This window comes from Nipponia nippon, unplaced genomic scaffold, assembly GCF_047370975.1.
Source record: "Nipponia nippon isolate SJK-2023a ecotype South Korea unplaced genomic scaffold, ASM4737097v1 scaffold_1, whole genome shotgun sequence".
In the NCBI taxonomy this organism is placed as follows: Eukaryota; Metazoa; Chordata; class Aves; order Pelecaniformes; family Threskiornithidae; genus Nipponia; species Nipponia nippon.
The window spans coordinates 43,584,614-43,608,390 of NW_028262290.1; the positions used below are offsets into that span (position 1 = coordinate 43,584,614).

A 23,777-nucleotide genomic window follows, 5' to 3' on the forward strand; every position below is an offset into this window, starting at 1 on the left:
AGCCTGGGGTGAGCTGAGCTCTGGCAGTGCTACAGGGAAATGTGGGCTTCTCACATGGTGTGGGACAGCTTGAATAAACTAAGGACAGTAATTGGGGTGCCTCTCTCTGCTTTGGTGGCCAGCTTCTGATCTTCCTCCAGGTTGCAGGTGTAAAGAAACAGGGGCACAGCCACCCATCGAGAAGTGTTTTGGATGCACAATTGTGAAGCCAAGGCATGAAAGAGCTGATGGACCAGGCAAGGCATCTAAACTGAAAATTCCTGGTTTATTCAGCATCTACCATTCTGTAAAAGCATGTGGGATTCAATAAGGCAGAGAGGATCATTGGTTGAGGCCTGGGAGTGTGGGGGGAATGAGGAAAGGCAACTCGGAAAAGTGTATTAAAAATAAGCATTCATTCATTGCAGAACTTCTTTTTTGCTTTTCTTTTAATTTATCTGCCTCTCAGTGCTTAGACAGAAGTCATGTGAGCTTCTGAGCTGCAGGGACAGAGACAGAGGAGAACGTGTGCATCAGTGCAGAGTGCTGCTGGAGCCCTGGCAGAGCGAGAGGGAGGCAGAGGGAGCCTGAAAGGGAAAAGGGGAAGTGGTGGGAGCTGGAACAGCAGCAACTGCTGCAACCACGTCGCAGCTCATGCCCAGGAATCGGCTCTGCTGCCAGCACACCTCTCCGAAGGTGCAGGTGCCTCAGGTTCGAAAGTCCTAGAAGGTCGGTGATATTTTCAGGAGCCAAGCGGAGCTGCTTCACTTTTTTCTTTTCCTGTGAAGAACATCTGTTTGAGGACTCTGCTCCTTTTCCCGGACTGAAAGAGGTATTTTGTGTCATTAATGTGTCTTTTCTTTGAAAGCAGGTATGGGATTTGGAAAAAAATAACTCAGAGCAGGATGTCAAAGCAGATGTGCAGAGAGGTGGTGGATTTCTCTCTCTCCCCCCCTTTATAGTAGAGCTTAGGCAGTAAGGAACCCCTGTCATTAGGATACAGTTTGGCTTAAAATATGAAGGATGGGAGAGACAGGGTTAAATTGTGGGGGTGGATCTGAGCTGCTTCTCATCTGATTTGTTTCTCTGTGCAGTCTCTGAAAGTGGAGGAAAACTTTCCATGTGCACCTGGAGGAGCAGCACTTACCCATTACATAGCAAGATGTAAAACTTGCAATTATTTAGTATGAATGTGGTTTGCTTAAATCTCTGCTTGGCAAATTACAGTTCCCATCACAGCAGAGCTCCCCTTAACATGTACAAATTTTGGAGGTCTTAAAGTCCAGTGGCTGTACTAGCACTTCTGTTTCTTTCCCTCTCTTCCCTCTTCCCAGCGTACTCACCTCCTTCTGCCTGCACTCTCTTCCTGGTCTCCCTCCTGCCCGTGGGGCCTGTGCCACTATGGATGCCCCCGTACAGATTTTCCGGGAGGAGCCGGACTCCACCTGCTCCCCGGGACCCTGTCGTCCGCCCAGCACCAGCAGCAGCTGGCTCCTGGGCTGGGCCGACTACGACAGCAACGCCACCGGGGCCTTCGGGGATGCCCAGCACAACCACACCAGCATCTCCCCCGCCATCCCCATCATCATCACTGCTGTCTACTCGGTGGTCTTTGTTGTCGGCTTGGTGGGAAACTCTCTGGTCATGTTTGTCATCATAAGGTAAGGGGCTTGGAAGTACCTGTGGGAAGAGGTGCAAATGGCCGTCCCTAAATTTGACGGGGAGGGGGGGTAGTTTATGGAAGCTCTCTGGGAGTGCTTACATGATGAGCTGGAATAAAGTGACTGGAATAACCCAAACCTTTTCAGTCCCAGTGGTTTGCCTGGACATGCAGTTAGAGACAGAAGGGAGAAGCTATTTAAAAGTGATAAATCCTGCAGCCTGCGGGAAAGGTGCTTTGTGCCCCGGAGCTGCATTCATCGGGTGCCCTCTAGGGATGAGAGGCTGCTCGCATCTGAGCGAAGGCTCAAGTGGAAGAAACTTCTGCAAGGCAGCTTTTTTTCCCCTGTGAGGAGTCCCTGAGGGATGGCTTATGCGTCTAGTCGTGTGGACACTTATATATTGCTGCCTTGTCACCCAGTGGCTCGTTTAACAAGGTGGGAAAAAAAGGAAACGATAAAGATATGTGGAAATGCTTAATGCAGAGATGTTTCTCCTCTGTCTAGTGGTGTTTAACTCCAGTTGTTGGTGTTGGATTGAAGAAAGCAAAGCAGATACTGAAATACCTTTCCTATTGTTTTTCAGGAAAGAGAAGAAAGCTGTGTATCTGTGTTAGTTAGTTTTTCATATTAAACCACTTAGTGAAATGCACCAATACCTGCACTTACACTTGTGTATTGGTGTATATTTTACACTATGATTTCTCTCTCTTTTTGTCCTTTTCATTTGCTATTTATAAAAATGTTTGGACAGTGCAGATAGGCAGGGCCATAATGAGCAAGCAAAAGGGCTGAAATCATGAAACTTTGGACTTGTGCTTCTCAATCAGTTTGAATCATGTAAAAATTCTGAAAAAAAATTGTGGAGTATTCATTGCTCAAATGAAATCATCTTGTACACAGAAAGAAATATCGAGGTATTGGAAGGGATCTTGTTAGTAAAGCATGCATGATAAGGGTCAAGCAAATGCAGGATGGTGAAATAACTGTCAGACTTGATATAGGGAGAAGTTAACTAGAAGCAGTGAAGTTGTTGATGAGGTACTTTACGGAAGATGAATTATAATCAGGTGAATACTCTTGAATAATGGAAATAAAATCCCCTTTAATAATCAGTGCAATAAATTAAGATGCCTGTGGTCAATGTGGAGAAACGTTTGCCACAGCTTTGAGATGCTGTAATTTTCATACCCCTGCATGCCCTTTTGCCCTTCATTCAGAGTAGAGATTTTATTTCTTTTTGTATTTATCTTGCAAGAAGAGAGACTCCATACTTGACACACACACAGCTGCAAAGGTAGAGATTTTCTAAGCCATCAGTCACTAACAGTGATAGTTGATTAACTGGCCTGGGCAGTAGAAATAAATTCAAACTTAGCCAGAGCCCTAAAAGTTAGCATGTATGAATTATACTGGTACATATATATTTCCTTTTTTCTCTCTTTCTGTTACCCTCCTAAGATTATTTTTGTGAGGGTCTAGCTAGCTATGGCTTGCTCTCCTACCAGTTCCTGCATCAGCCTTTTGCTTCAGTTTCCTCTTGGTCCATCTCTTGATTATGTGATCAAAAAAATAAGTAAGTATGACAAAACACCTGTTGTTTTCTTCTTTTCTTTTTCAGTATCCCCCTCTCCTAGGTTTTCTCTGTGGCAAATGTTTTAAACACTGCTAGAATCATTAGCTGAAGTGCATGTATACACAAACCTACAGTTTCAAACATTTCTTGTGATTTTGAAATAACCCAATTGTTCGTGCAAGAGGTGTGTTTTCTTCATTTTTTGTCCTAACCTCTCATCTCCCTCTCTCTTGCCCTCACATCCACTCTCTGCATGATTGCATTTCAAGATGGATTTTCATGACCCGTTGAAAAATGTAGCCTGCAGTGATGTCCTTTTGTATGGAAAGCCAAGGTCTGTGGGAAGTTCGTGAAAGAAGCTGGCAAGGGAGAGAGAGATCCTCTCCCCCAGCCATCCACTTTGCTTCTCCTCTGGCTGCCACAACTCTAAAGGAGGATGGGGACAGGCTGTGGCTCTTCTTTACCCTCCAGCTCAGCACAGGGTTTTTGTGAGACCCATTGTTGCTGTTTCTCATCTCTCTGAATTACAAATCTTCTCTCCTCCTCCTAACCGTCTCTGGACTGGCAAGCAAGGCAGGCACGGCTCCTCTTCCCTTTGCTCTTTGAAAAAACACCTGATCTTGTTAGACTAGTTCAGCTGAAAGGGACCTACAAAGATCATCTAGTCCAACTGCCTGACCACTTCAGGGCTGACCCTGAGTCACCTTTTGTGTGAGACAAACAAGATCTCTTATGGTCTGAGACTTTCAGTGAAACTGTTGAAGTGTCAGTACTGCGGTAGATTCAGGAGACTCCAAATAGCCTTCAGATGCCTCAGAAACACTCTCAAATTCAGCCACAAGCTGTGGCGTAGGCAGGCCTTGGCCTGTTCTTTGCTTTAATACCCCCTCAGGTGCTGTTTTGCTACTTCTGCACAAGGGCTGCTGAGGAAGCTCACGAAGCCCAGCAGGTCAGCATCTCAGCAGCCTGCATGCGGAGTGCTGAGTGTCTGAAATCTCCTTCAGGTGTGGTGGGGTGTGTTTCTGCTGAGAGGGAAAACCCTCTCAGAGTTCCCTCAGAGGAAAAAATAACAGGAGAATGGCACTTTGACGACATGTACAAGCTCCTGAAAGAAAAGTAGCTGAGTTTGGTACAGCTCCTGTAAATAGAGATTTGTGTTGAAGGCAAAGCGGGAATGGTACTTTAGTATGGTGGTGGCAGCATGGCTTGTTAAACCATGCCTCAGGAGACCTGGATTCTTCTTTTGGTTTTACTACCAGGTTTCAACACTTTGTCCTGTCCTGAGAAGGTCACTTCATGGCCCTTTGACTTGTTTTCCTCATGTGTGAAATGGAGATACTGGTATTTACTCTCTTTAAACACACAGCAACTGTTAGATTTAAAAGCCAAAGCCCAATCACTAAAAATCCTAGCAGACCAAGACCAGGATGATTTTAAGCACCCCAGACTCCTTGGGCACATAGAGAATGCTTATTTTTAATGTGCAGAAAGAGCTCTGTGTTGAGTATGCAGTGCAACCTGCACTCTTTGCATGCCCGTTGCAGTCAGCTCTCATGGGGTGGATGTTTTGCCGGAACCCTCCCCATGTTCGGATCAGCTGTGAGGCACGTGTACCAGCCCCAAGGGATCTGCTGTCAGACCAGCAGCCAGCCGGGTGGGCTGTCAGTGCCTCGCTCACGCCGAGCCATGGCACGTGGGATGTAACGCTCTCCTGTGGCTGCTGCTTTTCCTGGGGAAAGGGTAAGAGAGAAAGAGGGCATCATGTTGCCTTTTGCGCTGGTGGGAAATGCAGATACTATGTGGGAAGCACAGTCCTCCTCCTGTGGAGGAGGAAAGGAGGCATGAAATAGGTTTGTAGAAACCAGGTGAAATTATCCGACCTGACCGGAGTAAAGTTATACAGCTATGTGTGTCTTGCCATGATCAGAATCTATCTCAACCCCAAACCTTTTCTTTTAAGATTAGCTTTACCTCTGAGGTCTTAGAAAATATTTCTGGAGGTGAAATAGTTGGCTGAGGTTGATAAATAAAATTACTTGTCCATGGAAACAAAAAGCCTTTTTCCTCTCTTCCTCCTCCCTCCTGACTTTATTTCTCTAAAATTTAGTGGTGGCTTTAAAGAAAATGGTGTTTTCTTGTGACAGCTGGAGGGGAAGAAAAGTCTCCTGATTAAAGTTACAACTTTAACTATGGCTTTGCCCTTATCAAAACCATAAACATACTCTGGTAACAACTCTGAGAGGTGCTGTCTCTTAGCTCCAGATTCACTTTTTCTACGTATGATGTGCCTTACCCCCATTGTTCCTGAAGTCATTTACTGAGAGCAGCCGCTATCATCAGGATCCTAAATAGCCAGTCCTGTATTTCTTTTAAAATTATCTTTCAAGCTTCTAGTGAACTGAATAATTTTCTACATTCAAAAACAGTTTTAACAAGAGGCTGTGTCACAGATACGTAGATTCATTCCCAAGGGAAAAGAGAAAGCTTGTATTCCTCTGCTTAGTCTAATGTTGAAGAAAAAATATAACTAGTAATACATTTTGGTTCTTATATTCATTGAAGCGAGTGGCATCTTATGTAACAGGAAGAGTCTATTAAGAAATGTCACATAAAATCGACTCCTTTCCAGATTGTTTTTAAATCTTTATTATTCATTCCAAATGAGAATGAAAATATGAAAAAAAAAGTATACAAAAATGAAATTGATTCAATATATTGGTTTAAATCAATAATAGATTTTGATAATATCAAAAAGGTTACTTCTTCATTTGCTTTAAATTATTGTTTTAATTTTATTAAATTATATTTGGAAAGAATATTGTTCTGAAATGAAAAATTAAGCTCCAGAAGAGTCAAGCTAACTGAATTACCTGTTCCCTATTACTTGCAGTTGGTCTGATTTCATTATTTTATGAAATCAAGGGTTTAACTGCTAAAAGTAAAGGCTGAGCTGTACTATACTTCGTGAAGTTTGTGGCTTTTTACCTTTTTTAACCCAATCAATCAAACATTTTACACCTTACTATTACCAATACAGAGGTATCAAATGGATAGTAATTCATCACAGGACCTCAAAGAGCATCTGACCTTACCTCACTGAACGGAGATAAATTTGGTAGGTTCTGCAGGGTTTGGCCAAACTTGGCATAATTTTCATCACAACTTTGAAGACTGATCATTACCAACAGCTTTTACAGAGGGCACAAAGACCAGGGTAACCGGAAACATGGAAGAGGACAGGTTTAAAAAACAGTATTGGTAGTTTGACAAGCACAGCTTATTTAAACAAAATTTGAATATTTCTAATACTTGTAATACCGTGCTAGACAATGACTAAATGAGACCTGGAGTTTATAAGCTGACAGGAAACTCAACATGAGTTCCCGATATGATGCTATGATAAGAAAAGCAGATACTGAAAAAGCAGAGAGAGCAGAGGAAAGGGTTAGAAGGAATATTTACTAGAGACAGTATCAGAGAGAGGCTGTAGCTTATAGTGAGTAATCTGTTTGGCTTCTGAAAAGTAATTTGGTATCCATCCAGACACTTCCACTGGGCTAGCAGCCAGGTGGTCATTTATTTCAGAGAAAGGAGTAACTGGAATTAATGTCTGGAAGCAAGACAAATTACGAGGGGCCCTTTTGAACTGGCGGAAAGTGAAAACTTAAAAGAACTTTTCAGTTTGGCTGCTGGCAAGGCAGAAAGCTTGAGATAGCTTGCTTGTCCTCAGCCAGGAGAGTGGTGGGGAAGCTCATGCTCCTGGCCGAAGCGTGGGGAGGGAGCACAGCATGGAGATGATGTTGGGAGACACAGGCTGGCTAAGCCCTTCTGGTGAAGGGGACAGAGCAAGGGAAGAATGGGGACCATTCATTTGTTTTTTCCCAACAGAGGATTTTGAATTTGCTGAAAGGGTGTTGTGGCAGGAAATTCTTAACTTGGTGACTTTGGATGGCCTGGGATGTGTTAAGTGCAAGGGAGGATAATCTTCCTGCCTTGCTTACTCTTACTGTCTAGTCAAACTGTGAGTAGTTTGTCCCTTAAGTGAAATTCTCTGAAACAGATGAGTTCCCAAGGAGAGTTTTGATTTCAGTTACGTATTTCTTTCTAAAGGAAAAGCATCCAGAAAAACTTTGATAAACTCTACTTCTAGGAAGTTTACTTCATGTCTCTGTTTTGGTCCTCCCATCTGTAAGAATCAGGTAACGCTTGCAAAGTGTGAACCCTGTGCTCTTCACCTCAAGAAAGACTTTGTGCCTTGTTTATTGTTCGTCTCTTTTGTGGAGTTTGAGAGGCATGAGGAAATGGCAGCATGAATGTCACCTTGTCTGCTGACAGATGTGAGTGAATTAGCTGTGGAGAAGGTCTGTGTACAGATGGAATGAGGACATTGAAAGATGAGCATCTGACCATGCTGGCATTCTGCAAAATGTAAAAAGAATATAAATAAAGAATATGTAAAGGTACACAGCATTTCTATGGACCTATTGGGAAGTTTGCGTGCTAGCCTGTGTATCGTCTTTGAAATATTTATTTCTCCTGAAGCCAGAGGGTTCAGCTCTCATTAGATTCACCTTCTAATCCCTAGGGAAGTGCAAATTAATTCTAGGTAGTTTGCTATTTTCAGTTTGGAGACATTATTTACAATGAAACCTGTCTTCTCTGCATGAGTATGAGAGCCTAACATAATTTACTTCAGTGCATGAGTTTCCACTAATACATGGCAAGAACATGTGCAGAACCCTTCTGTTTTCTCCACTCCTCGCACCAGTCCACCTATGCCACACACGGTGCCCTGCCTGGCTGCTCGTGTCTGCTCCAAAAGTCAGTACCATTCAGCAGTGCATTATGAGTGACTAACTAGGGTTTCTAAACTTAGCTACCCTGCACCTGGAAGACAGAGGATTTTATATTTGCTGACTGGCTCCACAGCTAAATCTACTTCCCACTGCATTGTAGGTAGCCTAGCCACTGTGGCTACTGTAGAGCAACTGGGAAAGGCCTCCTTGAGTAGTGACAGATGGGAATCTGCATGGTAGGATTAGTTTGGACAAGATATTCACTGTTCATTTAGTGTTCACACCCAGAAAAATTTTGTTACCACTCTGCTGGCTGATGGACAGCATCAGGACTTACTCTTACACATGCCTTTCAGAATGACTGGCTTGTTAAAGTGTGCAGGAGAAGAAGATTTTCACCATGGAAGCTATCAGCTGTTGACTCTGTCTTAAAGTTTCCTGCATTTCACTTGTATCATCTCCTTCGGGAAAGCGTGTCTTCAGTTGGTCTGTGCTGTGGGCTTCTCTGAGGCAGGTGAGGAAAACAGATGAATGGGTAGAGTCCAGAGAAAGCCTCCCAACTGCCTCCTATGAGGGACAGATGACTTTTCCCTGAGCTGGCTCACTACTGATATATGCATTTGTTGCTTTGTCACATGATCCTATACTTGTTATAGAGTGAGGTCCCTTGTCTCCCATTCAACTTTATTACAGGAGTGTTGACCAGAGATTCAGGTCTCCACACATCCAAGTGTGTAGTTGTCCTATAAAACACTTCCAGCAGTGGCAGTTATTATTCAGCCCTGTGGCAAAATGGAGACCAGGTGCCTTGTTTTGAGCACAAGAATGATACCCACACCCCAAGACCCCTGTGTGAGAGATTTCTGAATTATTTCTTTATTTCTCTCCTGCAGAAACATCTAGGGGAAGCAAATGTTCAATAACATTTGGCTGCTTCCAACCAACTTCTGCATACATAGCTACCTACGGAGATCAGAGTGTCTCCAAAGACTAAGAAGGAAAATAAGACCCTGAAAAATCTTCTGCTGGAGCTGCTATCCCTGTCCCCTTGAGCAATGAGATTTTTTCTCTTTTCCAGGCAATCTCTGTCTACTCACTTCCCTCTCCCACAAACACAGAGCAAGCACTTTGGTCTGCTAAGGGAGCTCATGTCCTTCATGGAAAAAAAAAAATCCCTCCAAGAGAGAAGAACAATAGGAAAGGTGGGTGTTATCAGAGAGCGAGACTGAGCACTTACCAGGGCAACATACCTGTGGCAAGTAAGAAGTATTAGGATGGGCTGTGTAACACCCTGGGAACTCCCCATAGCATGACCGGTCACTGGAAAACATTTGCAGCAGCATAAAGGTTCTCAAGAGACAGAGTCAGCTGCTTGACAAGGTCTAGATTCATCTTGCTTACCAATGGAGGTCAAAAAATCAGGTATATAGTCTAAGCTAACTGTCTAGGTTCTCTAATAATAATGATATTAGACTTGCTAGTTTTGGATAAAGTACCAATTTTGTAAAATTCTGCATTCTCACTATTTCAGTTTAAGCCACAATAAATCACAGCATCTTGACATTTCTCTGAGCTCCACTAGCAAAATCATGGAAGCACAAATTTCACAGTATTGGTGTTTCTAACATTAAGCATATTTCTTCAAAAAGAGGCTCTTAAGCTCACATAAAAATATTAAAAGTCCTTATCAGAGAAGGAGGAAAAAAAGTTCATTTTTGTTAAGTAGTGTAAACTTTTCTGCATTTTGACCAGGATGTATGTAGACTTGAACTTCTCTTCTATAATTCAGAAGCTGGTTCTTTAGCTCAAGAAGGAAAGCTTCCACATCTAATTTAAATCTGCAAGATCTTCAGGCTCAGTTTATGGCTGGTTCAGAGGAGTGATGGTAGCGGTAAATTGTAAGGATTTTAATGATTCCTTCTGACATTTAGGTAGATTATGCTCCCAGTGGGGAGAATAAAAGACAAGATCATGCTTTTCTTCTTTAAGCCACTTAAAAATAGGTACCTACAAGTACTTATTAATAAAGAGAATTCCACTTTGGGATACTATTTTGTAGGCAATATGTACAATTTTTTGTAGGCTCCTAAAAATTTTGATGTTAAAGACAGGAAACCTTTAAATGTGTGCAGTAACAATGTTTGCCTTTATTTAAAGTGTTTTCCAAGGTCCTATCTCCTGCTAAATTCTGGCTGTCATTCAAAATGTGGTAATAACATATAACCCAATATGAACATGGAAACTGCAGCACATTGATTTTTTGCATTCTTTAAACGACCACAGTCTTAGTTTCATATTGGCATAAACCTTTTATATTGACTTATGAAGATCCAAAAGATAGCTGAACCATCCTTTTGACATGGTATGTGTTTGGAATAGATCCTCCTGGGTTGTTTTTTTTTGAGTCTTTTTTTTCCCTGTTCTGACGCAGTGTGATACTGAGTGTGCCCTGAATATCGCCTTGAGATTTAGAGCTTTCCTGACTAAGCTTTTCAGCTGCTTGATCCCCATATACTTCATTCAGAGGAATCTAGTGGAACAGAGCCTGCATCCTGCTGATAGGTGTTTTTGCAATTTGCTTTAAGATATGCTTTAGCTTTCATTTTCATTCACTGACTCAGGTATCTGCCAAAAATATGTGTTTGTTATACTTCATTGTATTTCATGCTTCTGTACTTTCACTCTGCTACTGGAAAATGTTGTTGTAGTATATTTGTTAGCCTTGGTCCCCTCCCCATCCCTTATTTCATACATCCCTTATTTCAACCTTTTACAGTTACATGAAAAAAAATTTGACCAGAGCCTCCTTCTCAGCTTTTATTAGCTTTACTAATGTTACAGTGTACTTTAGAATTACACTCCTCTCTTCTGCTTGAGATAATAACTTTAAGGGGCTCTTCTAGCAGATTTAGCAACTCATTTTGGTTTTTTTTCTGAAAGGATACCAACTTCTTAATAGCATGCTTCCTTCTTCTGTTACCACAATTTAATTGATAAGCTTAGTCTGGAGGTGTGATTTCTTCCTATTTACTGTCTTAAAAAATGTGCAAAGTAAATTCTACTCCAGAAGGAAAAGTACAGTAATGATGAGTGAACTGAGAAATATGAGAAATTTTCTAAGGGTCAGTCTAAAGTCAGTCTCAAAGAACTTTTGAAAAGTGGACTTAGCCTAAGTTGTGATAGTTTTGCAAATTTTACTTTTGACATGTAAGTAGACATCATTTAAATCTTGCTCCTTAAAAACTCTCATCATACATCCATCAAAAAATACATCCAAACCAGAATTTTATTTTTCATCTTGATTATTTTTCTGCAGTGTTTCCATATATCTTCCAGTTATTTAAAGTCTACAGAGGCTTGAGGCCTGCTTATAGCTTGACAAGCAGTCTCGATATCCACTAAATAGCTTAAGTCATCAGAGGTTTTTCTGCCTCTTGAAATTAGATTCTAGCACCTAATTTAAGAGAGGGACCTTCCATTCCTATGTAGTATTAGAAAAAGCTGTCATCTTGTTATGAAATCCCAGTATATAACAAACCATTGTCTAGACACAGGATTTCCCATGAGCAGTTTACACAGCAATGGTTTATAAATATTTTAATGGTCTTTGAAAGTTATATCTCAAAGACACTAAGCAAATGTTTGTCATTAATTGCCACTGTGCCATCTATGCTGTAGTTATGACTGGGTTTCCCCTATCTGTTCTGCTAGACTAATTATAGCGGATAGCAGTGTTTTTTCCTTATATGGAATTCAGGTATTTGATCAATAATTTTAATTTTGCAAAGGAAGACAAGATTCCCTTACTCCATCACTGTTTTGACCTTGTTCAAGTGCAAATTTGGGTGAATAGAGGGCATGGTGGGAAAACCCTAAACCACATAAAATATTGTCTCCTATATTTCGGTGCAATAGAATGAGTTGTAGAAAAGCAGTTAAATCCCTCATCTTGTGTTCTCGTCAAGACTCTATCAGGGTCCACTTCAAAGTGTCTGACAGCAACAGCAGTCACTCCAGTACTTTAACTGGACTTTTGATTAAGGTGGCAGGCACATATCTTCAGAGGCATGTAGGCATTTAATAATTTTTAGATGTTTAATCAAAAACATTGAAAGGAGTTTGGATGATTGAGTCCAGATTCTCAAAGGCATTTCTGAATTTTATGAACTTCTAAATGAATGCAGGATTTAATCTATATTGCCTAACATCTTTAAAGGCCAACATTTCATTTACATGCAGGCCAGTGCTTTCAGGTGAATGTAATCAAGCTCTTTACATTACTAGTGTGAGATCAGTGAGTTTTAAGGTTGCATCAGTAAAATATGCTTGGACTTTGCATTGCTGAGGTTAACCAGTGGACCCTTCTTCCCTGAGTTAGGTACACATGATCACTCTGCAGTGCCTGGGAGAACTGATTGCCTAAATTTAATGAGTATATATTGGAGCAGTATTTATTGGCCTCCTGCCTTCTTGTCCAAAATCTGACAGAAAAGGGGTCAGGTGCCTATTATGGCTCAGAATGAGTGGTGCAAGGAGGCATCTGTAGTCTGTGAATTGGGGTGGATTTGGGCAAGGCCAGCTAGTCATGGGACTGCCAGGCTGGTGAGCTATGGGGAAGCACTAGATGCACACCAGGTAAGGTTATCAAAGCTGGGATTGTTATGTGCATATGTGCCCCTGAAATGATCTAAAGCTTTCACAGAGCTTTATGGGAGGAATGGCACACTGTGGGTTTTTCTTTTCCCCATTATATTTTCACTCCCGTATACAGCTTTGATTTGGTTACATTGGAAGTTGTCTAAATACTGATGCTGGGATGACTCTGTATTTCTTACTACCTGTGAATGACAAGACATCCTTCCTGTTGGATCAATAGTAGCAAGGTAAATTAATTTTCTTATATGTGCATGTGTTGCATAGTCCAAAAAATAAAAATTGCTCACTTTACATGTATAACATAAGCAATACATATACAGAGAACATGCTTTATGTTGCAGCTTCAAAAATGTGAATTTTGACGTTACCTAAAAAACTAGTTATATTTTACAGAGGGTCTTTCCTATTCTGCCACTGGAAGGCTGGGAGGAGAAGGGAAAGAGGTACTGGGAAAATATGGTATATATGGTCACAGTGTCACACACAAAAAAGAATTGAATTAAGGTTGCAAGGAACAGGAAATGACAGAGATAAAATCTTTCAGATATTTGATTTTTTAAGGCTAATAAAATCCTCTTAGTTATTTTTCACTACTCTTCTGATTAAGGTAAAAAGGTAAAATTAATTCTTCTATATGTGAAAGCAAACTTTCTCTATCCAAACCCTTGGGGAAGTTTTTAAAGATCTACAGAAGTAATGATTCAGAAGAACTATTAGTTACTTCACCTCTGCCTATCATCGGCCATGGCATTTCATTTAAATGTTCCTGTATTGAGTCTAGGAACTTGTATTTGACTGAAGCACACCCTTTGCAAAGCAGCAGACATTGATTTCGAGACATCAAAAGATGGAAAAATTACTCCTTTCTTGTGTAATTTGTTCCCAATAATAATCACCTTAGCTGTTAGGAACAATCCATCGTTGTTTCTAAGCTGAGTTTGTCTGGCTTTGACTTTTACGTATTTGTCCTTGTTACGCTTTTCTTTGCAGTCTGAAAGAGCTCTTCAGTACCTGCTATTTTCTCCCTGTGGAGGTCTTCAGACACTGTAATCAAGTCACCTCTCAGTGTTCTTTTTGATAAACTAAATGTGCTGAGCTCTTTAGGTTACTCACAGTAAGAATTTTCTCCAGTCCTTTCACTCATTTTTGTGGCACTTTTTATGCATCCTTTCCAACTTTTCGTAGTCTTTTTTTGCAATATGAACAAGACAACAATTCCAAATATCATCCGTGATGTCCACAGAAGTAAAATCACCTTTCTGCTGCTCCTTTTCAGACATTTAATGGAAATTAGTCCATTTTAGCACAGATTTGCAGTCTGAGTGTTTAGTGAGTTTTTGTTCAGTCTTACAGCTGAGATGCACCTGGAGCTGCTTCTTTTTTTTTACCAGGGGGAAAGTTCCTAGTCTGTTAATGTGTCTTATGTTTGGTTGTCCTAGCTCTATACTCTCATATTTGTGTTTGAACAGTGCTTTACAGGCTATAAGGTGACCTACAGGACAGACTGCCTCCTCTGCTGGAGGGCCTGTTGAGGAGATTTATCTGGGAGGGGACAGAAGCCCAGCTCTGACTGGTGGATGCCTCCTTGCTCTACCTTGGATCTTAAGAGAAGCTCAAACAGGGGCAGAAGGAGTCTAGACCATGGGGATCATGCCATCAGTGTAGAGCTTTTGTCACTGCTTCCTTTCGGCTGGCTTTGCTCAGATATTTTGAATGCTCCACTGGCTATGGCTTTGTTCAAGATGTGAGCCTGGGTATGGTATCTGGGTGGGAAAGGTTTACTTTCTTTTCTCTTGCAGTTCTCTTTTCTGTGCTTTGAACCAGCATTTGGTTTCATTTTCTCAATAAGTCATAATTAGAGTGTTTTAGAAAAGCTGATGTTATTTTTAACATTTTGTGTTGGTCATAAAATGACATTTCTGCCCATACTTTAATTAATAGCTAGTTTACTTAGTGGGCACATTTTGTCAACACTTTTTTTTCAAATTATTTTTTATGTTACAAATCAAAGTTTTAAAGGCAAATAGACACACTGCCCTACATGTTCATTAGCTGCACTGAGCAAATCTTATATTTCCACTATAAATTATTAATAATACATATCAAAATGTAGCTAGACATGTTTGTGTGTGTGTGTCACATGTGCACCTTTTAGTTGGATACACATTCAAAATATGTGAGTGAAACAGTTTTGAGTAGGAAAATCTGTCATTGACTCTCAAAATAAATTAACAGCAATGAGTAAAAGTAACTAGGGGGAGGAAGTGTTTCAGAAAGGAGAGTTATGTATATCCCTGTGTTAACAGGCTCTCCTTCATCTGTTGTGTCCGTAGCAGAGCTGGAAGCAGTCCTCCACACCCTGGGACATGGGCTGTGCCCCAGAGTCAGACTGTCATCAGGACAGAAAAAAGCAGGGTGTTGTCTCAAAAAAAATGGATCCTATTTTTCTGTGCAGGCTGAGGTTCTTACCAGCTGGACAAAACAAGTGCTTCATGTTGGTGAAATTAAAGGATGCAGAAAAAATGCTATGATCATTTTTTTCCCCACTGTGGTATCCTACTTAAGCAATAGTCATCTTTTACATTAACAGTCACATAAACAAGGACTGGGAAAAGCTGAGGATAAGAAAGGAGGAGAAATTGGAAATGAAGGAGCAAAGAAGGGAAATGACTAAGACTTGTATAAACTGGCATCGTTGCAGTGAATTCAAGGATGAGAAACTCTCATATAAGAGGCAATATGGCCTGGCAGATGTAACAGTTAACATGGGTTCTTACCGGAGAATGGGATAACTATTCCTTACACAAAGCAAACCCAGAAAGCTCACAATGACTGACAGTTACCTATAAGAAAAGGAAACCCAAAACATTTTGATCACTTGCAAATGTAACAATGATATTTTCTTGTAGAAGGATTTGAGAAGATAGAATCGAAACCAGCATTTGGCTAATTAGATTAAATGTATTCATATACCTGTTTTTTCCTGTGGTGAATACTTCTAGCTGCTACTGCAGGTGCTGAGAGACAGAGTCAAATGTGTTTACTATTATTGCAAGAGTCTTGCATGTGTGTGCATTTCTGTCATAAATTAGAAATGACAGAAAAAAAACCAACTATGACAAAGCCTGACTGATAAACTGTTACATATCTGAATGTGCATAATCATATTTTGAAATAATAAAACCTTACTTCTTTTGTTCTTCAGGTACACAAAGATGAAGACAGCAACCAACATCTACATTTTCAATCTAGCTATGGCAGATGCGCTGGTTACCACGACTATGCCTTTCCAAAGCACAGAGTACCTGATGAACTCTTGGCCCTTTGGTGATGTGCTCTGTAAAATAGTTATTTCAATTGACTATTATAACATGTTTACCAGCATATTCACACTGACCATGATGAGCGTTGATCGATACATTGCCGTGTGTCACCCTGTGAAGGCTCTGGACTTCCGTACACCTCTCAAGGCGAAGATAATCAACATCTGTATCTGGCTATTGTCCTCATCTGTTGGTATATCTGCGATAGTTCTTGGAGGTACCAAAGTCAGAGAAGGTGAGTGTCATCACTCAAAATCGAGTCTCTTTGTTTCCCAAATGATGTGAAATATAGCTTGGAATATTGACTAAACCTGATTGATTCCGTTTTCAATAATTTGTGCATGGTCAGTATGTTCATCCATATTCCTTGGCTCAAAAAGGATGTCTAAATTTCTGACATTTTGAAATATATTGTTGAATGTTACAGTATGACATATAAAGCATTTAAGCGCAGATGCCTTTGCCAATTAAAAGAAAAAAATGCATTTTGAAGCATTGTCCGTGCTAGAATGAGACTATCAAAAACTAATAGGAGACACCAGGGGAAAATAATCAGGAATTTGATCACAGTGGACAGATCAAAGATCAGTTTAGGACGAAACTTGAAATGTGGGCTTAAGGTGCCTTTTTCTAGGTGTTGTGAGAGTAGTTCTGCTGAAGTTCCAAGAGCAGACACTAGATTGATTGTCATTAGTAATAATATTAAAACTATCATTAGTATTAAGACTTGGGAGCTTATTATCAGCAGCCAATTCACAGAACTTCAAGGCATCGTGAAGAAAGGAAAAAAGTCAATAGCTGGAGAGAGAAAATGAAGTTAATTCTATGAAAATGACAATATCTCAAATTCTTGTTTAAAAGGGATGGGGATATACATGGAGACTTGGAAAGGCTGAGAGTAAGGATCAGCAGAGGAACTGGGAATACAGACAATGGCAGGGAAACAACTACAAGAACATGAAGTCAATGGGATTGTATGCAGACCACCCGTAGGTTCTGCTTGAAATTTATAATCCATGAAGGACTGCAGATTTAGCCCCTGTAACTGGTAACACATTACCAAAACTGCCCTGCTATGGAGTTTATCTTATTTTGAAATCCTCCTTGAGAAGGAAAGGGGAGAATCATTCTCACATGCATATACTTCATGCCCACAAGCATGACAGTAGTGCAGGAGCACCTCAGTGTCTTCAAAAGGCTTGAGGCCTCTAATGATGTCCTTGTGTTGGGGCCATCTGTTAAGGATGGCTCGATAAAATATAAGACATGCATATTTATTTAGTGGTAGTCTTGTTTGAGATGTAAATAATCTTTTGAAGAATGACTAACAAGTTCCTGAATTAACAACCTTTTCTTTTAGAAAGACTTCACTCCTCCCAAGAGAAATAGTAAACTTTACATAAAGACACTGTTTTATCTGGCAGAGAAAACAAATGCTGTGCGTTAAAGTGTTTGGCATAGATCAATGCAAACAAAACATTTTAGTAACAGCTGCTCAAGGGCTGATTTACTTGGCTGAAGATATATATATATTTTGTTCTTGCTGTTGGTCTTCTGGTGTGTAGGTGACAGAAGAGTCCTCTGGAAACACTTCTTTCAGCCCTTTGGGAGATCAAGTATCCTGGTCTGCAGTGCTGTAACTCTTCTCCCCAGTAAAGTTTTGACAGGCTCTATAAAACAATGTCTAGCTCAGGAAACATTCACTTCCAGGCATTGTCATTTGGGAAGAATAATTGTCTCACTGCGTATGAGATCTTGAAGGCCATGGGACATTGGCATGGTCAGGTGTTTTGTTGGAGCATGCTTAACTAGCAGAATATTCCTGTCATTCACTGTAAGCATCACATTTACATCAAGGGGCTGCTCTGAGGCCAGCAATGATTAAATGCCTTTTCCACACCACGTGGCAGGCAGTCTTTTTTTTCCTTCTGAAAGAGAGATGAGTAATACACAGCTCAGCTGGGTCGAACAAGGTTGGAAATTATTGGCAAATGCTTGTCAGCCCCTACTGTTCAGCCCTGCTGGACTGATCTAAGGTGTCCCTTGAGGATTTACTGCCAATTATCTTGTCTGGTGTGTTCATGAATTGTGCTGATAAATGGTGAAGGGGTAAAGCAAGGATCCACCCTATGCCTGAGAGCTGGAGCTCAGGACAGAAACTTTATGTTATGTTGGTCAAAATAGTTGCTGTTTGTATGCTACAGGGCCTCTGTTGGATTCGTATTTAAACAACAACTGAACACTAAATGGAAAGTAATTGTATTTAAAGTTCCCACCTCATGCTCAGTCAGTCCCTTTTGTTCTCACAGTACAGGATTGCTCCCAGTGGTGTCCTTCTGCATACATTTTCCCTGCAGAATAAATTTTACATCTGTGTAAATATTCCCTCTCTGGCCTTAATGCAGCCTTTCTTGCTGAAGAAGTGTTCACCTAAAAAAAAATTAGAGGTATTCTTAGTATTTCCAGTAATAGAAGGCTCCATCTGAGTACAGAGGAGTATGGATGCCTGAAGGTGACATAATTAATAATGTATCTAACAAAAATATATTTTCTATGTCAAGATTAAGATTAATCTTAAGTGGTAGCTTATCAAACACATTTTAAAATATATTTGCACTAAAATACCATCTAGAATAAAGTATTTTTCCTTAAATATATCAATCTATTCCTGGCTGAATGGCTGAGCCCAGAGAATGGTGGTGAATGGAGTCAAATCCAGTTGGCGATCAGTCACGAGTGGTGTTCCCCAGGGCTCAGTATTGGGGCCGGTCCTGTTCAATATCTTTATCAATGATTTGGATGAGGGGATTGAGTACACCCTCAGTAGGTTTGCAGATGACACCAGGTTGGGTGGAAGTGTCGATCTGCTGGAGGGTAGGAAGGCCCTACAGAGGGACCTGGACAGGCTGGATCGATGGGCCAGGGCCAACTGTATGAGGTTTAACAAGGCTAAGTGCTAGGTCCTGCCCTTGGGTCACAACAACCCCAGGCAATGCTACAGGCTTGGGGAGAAGCAGCTGGAGAGCTGCCTGGCGGAAAAGGGCCTGGGAGTGTTGGTTGACAGCCACCTGAACATGACCCAGCAGTGTGCTAAGGTGGCCAAGAAGGCCAATAGCATCCTGGCTTGTATCAGGAATAGTGTGGCCAGCAGGACCAGGGTGGTGATAGTGCCCCTGTACTCGTCACTGGTGAGGCCACACCTCTAGTACTGTGTTCAGTTTTGGGCCCCCCACTACAAGAAAGACATTGACGTGCTGGAGCGTGTCCAAAGAAGGGCAACAAAGCTGGTGAAGGGTCTGGAGCAACAGGACGAGAGGAAATGGGCTCAAGTTGTGCCAGGGGAGATTTAGATTAGATATTAGGAAAAATTTCTTCACAGAGAGAGTGCTTAGGCATTGGAACAGAATGCTCAGGGAAGTGGTGCAATCACAGTCCCTGGAAGTGTTCAAAAAATGTGTAGATGCGGTGCTTAGGGACATGGTTTAGAGGTGGACCTGGCAGTTGGGTTAATGGTTGGGCTTGATGATCTCAGAAGTCTTTTCCAACCTTAATGATTCTATGATTCTTTGATTCTATGATTCTACTTGGAATACTTGGTTTTCAGAGTGGAAAAGGTCAGTATGAAATCTTAAGTATTCACTTTGTGACACTGTAGTTAGTTCTGCATCTTTTCAGGCTACAAGAATAAAATATAAATTGGATTTTATTCTCTTCCAAAGTTCCTGAAAATTATTATGATACTGTGCATTATGACAAGGATCTTTGTTGATTGTTTGCCAGCTGTAAACTGGGAAAATGTAAATGGGTTCCCTACAATTCATAGCATTATATATATATCAAGTGAAACACATGAATATTAGTGCATTTAGAATAAGATTTTCCACAGAAAGTAAACTGTGAGGAGATGTAAGACAATCATTAAATTCGTATTTGATAATTTGGAATTCTAAAATACCATTGCAAACTACGACTTATATTAAAATATAGCAAGCATGACCTAATTATTTTGATAAATATATGAAATCATGTCAGTAGATCTGAAGAGGCAGTCTCCTCTGGGATGGGGTTTCAGTGAGTAGCTGGATGTGGTCCAGAGCAGTTACCCCTGATCACACCTCACTTTTATCCAGAACTGCACATCTGGATGCAGCTTTACTGGTCTGGATATTATAGCTGCATATTGATTTTATTGCTGCTGCTAGGCCACAATCTTCGACAAATAACAGTAATAATGAACATGAAAACTCCTTTGAAGATGATTGTTGACATTTCTAGAATAAAATTAAGTAAAAGCAACCACACTTAGGAAAATCTAGATCACAAAGGGTTTAGAAAAGCTGACTGAGTATCAAGACCCTGTTAAGTCATACTTGTGCTGTCAGCTTAGCATCCTCCATCAGGCTTGAAACATATATCTTTTCACTTTCCAGCTTTTGGAATCATCCATTAGTTGTTATATTATTTAAAATAAAACCTCAAAATATTTAGCTTTGATTTCAATTTTTTTATTTGGATGGTTTAGTGTTCAATATCACCAAGTAACAACTTTCTGATATCTAACCATGGAATTGTCTATATGATACCATAATGATAACTTCCCCTCCTAGTTGTTTTTCAAAACAAATTCTCTGCAATATCACCTTGATTTGTGAAGCATTTTGATAGCAGGGAAATACGGCTTGATGGAATTTTTCTGACTAGATCTGCTGGAGAATATGAATAAGTGATGTGCAAGAGTATATTGAATCATTCCACCCTTAGATCTGATTCAATAAAAGCCAGTAAATAATAATTTGTAGAGGAATGACAAATTCAGTAGGAAAAATGAAAAAAATCAAAGAATAACACAGTGCTCAAGAGGATAAAATCTAAGCTACAATTCAGAGTAAAAAATTCCTGTGTTACCTTGACTTGTCTTCAGTAGAGTTTAACTGCTGATAGTAGTTATAAATTTACCCCTTCTCTTGCCTTGCCATTTATCTTGTTTCTTGGTTTTGGATATGGTTTATATGCTGGAAGGCTCCAATGAGGTCAGCAAAAGAAACCTCAAACATTTCATTCCTTAGCAGCCTCCTGTCAAATGGAATATTTCTAGGACATAAAATCAAGTGACAGTCTGTGACTCTGAATCCTGGCATGGGCAATTAGAAAGGGAGTGGGCTGGTGTCGGTGGCCCAGATCCTGCAGTCTCTCTGCAGGCTGAATTTTCAATGACATGATATGCAAAATGAGCAGCTTCCATTTGACTCTGCATACACACGTATTTTATTTGTGTCTGTTTAACAGAAAAGAAGCTGTTGCCAGGAAATAAGTTTTTCTGAATGCAAGCACTTACATGTATTCCATTTGCACTGAAGAAGGCACATGGGAAAAAATTATTACAGAATTATCATATACTGGCAAAATCTTCCTATGGTCAAAACCTCATTAGGCTCCCACCATTCATGATACCAAAAATCTGTCTCTGCCCACAGACAAAAAAATAATTACGAAATTTCTACTCCATTGAACATGGTACTCATTCTGGCTTTAAATCTCAGTGAGATTCAAATGGAAATACCTTTACAAATTTTTATTTTTGTGCTCTGCATTTTTAGATCCTCCCATGGGAAACAAATTTTATACAATTTAAAAAGCCCCTATCTCTCTAAGTATTTTCTAGAGACAGCTGCATAAAACCAGTTTCAATGGTAACTGAAAGCTTTCCTTGGAGTGATTTAATGTTAACTTCATTTATTAGTATCACATTACATGATAATAACTTTTTCTAGCTTATGCTATGATAATTGCATTGTTTAGAATATCTAATAATAAAGCAATTTTCTTCTTGTTGCTTCTTTCATTCCTAGATACTGCTAGCACTGAATGCTCCTTGCAATTTCCAGACAGAGATTATGTGTGGTGGGACATCTTCATGAAAATCTGTGTCTTTGTCTTTGCGTTTGTTATTCCAGTTCTCATTATAATTGTTTGCTATACTCTGATGATCCTGCGCCTTAAAAGTGTACGGCTTCTCTCAGGATCTCGAGAAAAAGATCGAAACCTGCGCCGCATCACCAGGTTGGTTCTTGTGGTTGTGGCAGTTTTTATTATCTGTTGGACTCCTATTCACATTTTTGTGCTGGTTGAAGCACTAGGGGATGTGTCCCACAGTACTGCTGCTATATCCAGCTATTACTTCTGTATTGCTTTGGGTTACACCAACAGCAGCCTCAATCCAATCCTTTATGCTTTTTTGGATGAAAACTTCAAGAGATGTTTCAAGGACTTCTGCTTCCCCTTTAAGATGAGGATGGACAGGCAGAGCACCAGCCGAGTCAGAAACACTGTGCAAGACCCGGCTTATATGAGGGAAGCAGATGGGACAAACAAACCTGTATGACTAGTCGTGGAAATGTCATCTTACTGTCCTCAAGAGAGGGAAGAGTCCAACGATCTAGGACTGACGCAGATTACCACTGCAGTTTGAACTAGACTCACCCAGACGGACATGTCAGGAGTATTTCAGAAATCCTAGTAGTTTGAACTAAAGCAAGTTAATTATTGACAAAAAAGAATCTCCTGAAAATAAGCTCAAATGAAAAGGACTTGGCTGATGGTCAGGTTTTGGCACCATGTTTGCTGTACTTGAGCAGGCACTAATACACACTTTTGGGGCGACAGGAGATAGTGTTGTACCAGCTGATTCTGGATAAGGAAAGTTCTGCCTTTTCTCTTTACAGTACGCAAGGTTATATTAAGCAACATTTGGTCATAACACTGAGTTATGCCAGAAATTTTTTCCCAACAGTGATTGCTTCTGAACTACGTAGTTTGACAACCTGATTTGTCATACTCTTTGACAGTGAAGAGTGTTGTTTAGGTTTCTGCAGAACAATGCCAGAACTATAATCAGTTTTGTCCTCAACTAATATATCTGTAACATTTGTCTGTGCTGTGGACATCCAATTTAAGCATGATCTGCCTACATACCAAAGTGATTGTATTGTGTCTGTGTATGGTAAAGCATTTCGGCATTTAAGAATATTGGGACTGAAGGAGACTTGTTAGTATATTTTTAGCACATGTTTAATCACCTGTGTGTAATGTTTTCTATGTGTGATTTTCCAAGATGATTGTATATTTATTGATTGTGAATAATATAATATACATTTTCAGAGTGTATTTTGAACAAGAGGCTAGAAAACTTGAAATACTTCACCTGTTACGAAAGTGATGAAAAACTGTCCCACATTCATTACATGGGGGGAAATAATTGCATTCCATTTTCAGTAAAGGGGGCAAATGGACATACTTAAAAATAGTGCTGTACTTGTTTTCCTGGACAATTTGTAAGCAGCCTAAAATAAATATTTGACGAATTAGAAGCTAGTGAATTAGCACATGGATTAACCGGATTGACACAAAGGAAATAAAGGTTAAATATACTGGATGCTTTAATGGCACTTGATTGGAAAAGTTCCCATTTTATTGCTGATGATACATTCTCTTTGATACAGTCCTATGAATTCAGTAAATTTTTCTGTTTTCCTGTGAAGATGGAGATGCCAAGGCACAGATACAAAAGTTACTGGCTTGCTGAAGGTAAGTTTATGGCAAAACTGAGCCTAACTTTCAGTGTGTAGTCTTTTGTCTTCCTAATTGTCATATATTACTACCCCCACTTCTGCTGTTGCTGAAGTTTGGAGGAATGCTCTCATTATCTGCACTGCTAACAGATCTGGTCACCAGACATCTTCCTGGTAACTTTGTTCATTATACAATATCATGAATAAGGTGGGTGCCTTCA

General features: G+C 40.3%; 1 protein-coding gene across 2 annotated transcripts; it reads left to right on the top strand.

The window, feature by feature from the left end:
- The first annotated feature begins 544 nt into the window (after positions 1-544).
- On the top strand, positions 545-23,386 carry OPRK1 (opioid receptor kappa 1). Of its 2 annotated transcripts, none has more exons than XM_009473076.2 (4): positions 545-811; positions 1,314-1,640; positions 15,871-16,223; positions 21,838-23,386. In XM_009473076.2, the coding sequence occupies exons 2-4, from the start codon at positions 1,381-1,383 to the stop codon at positions 22,368-22,370; spliced, it is 1,146 nt and encodes a 381-aa protein (XP_009471351.1). In that variant the 5' UTR covers positions 545-811; positions 1,314-1,380; the 3' UTR covers positions 22,371-23,386. The 2 variants fall into 2 exon arrangements, with proteins under 2 accessions (XP_009471351.1, XP_087591858.1); XM_087735732.1 differs by lacking the exon at positions 545-811 and adding an exon at positions 12,781-12,892 and having other exon boundaries at positions 1,571-1,640.
- Positions 23,387-23,777: the final 391 nt, after the last annotated feature.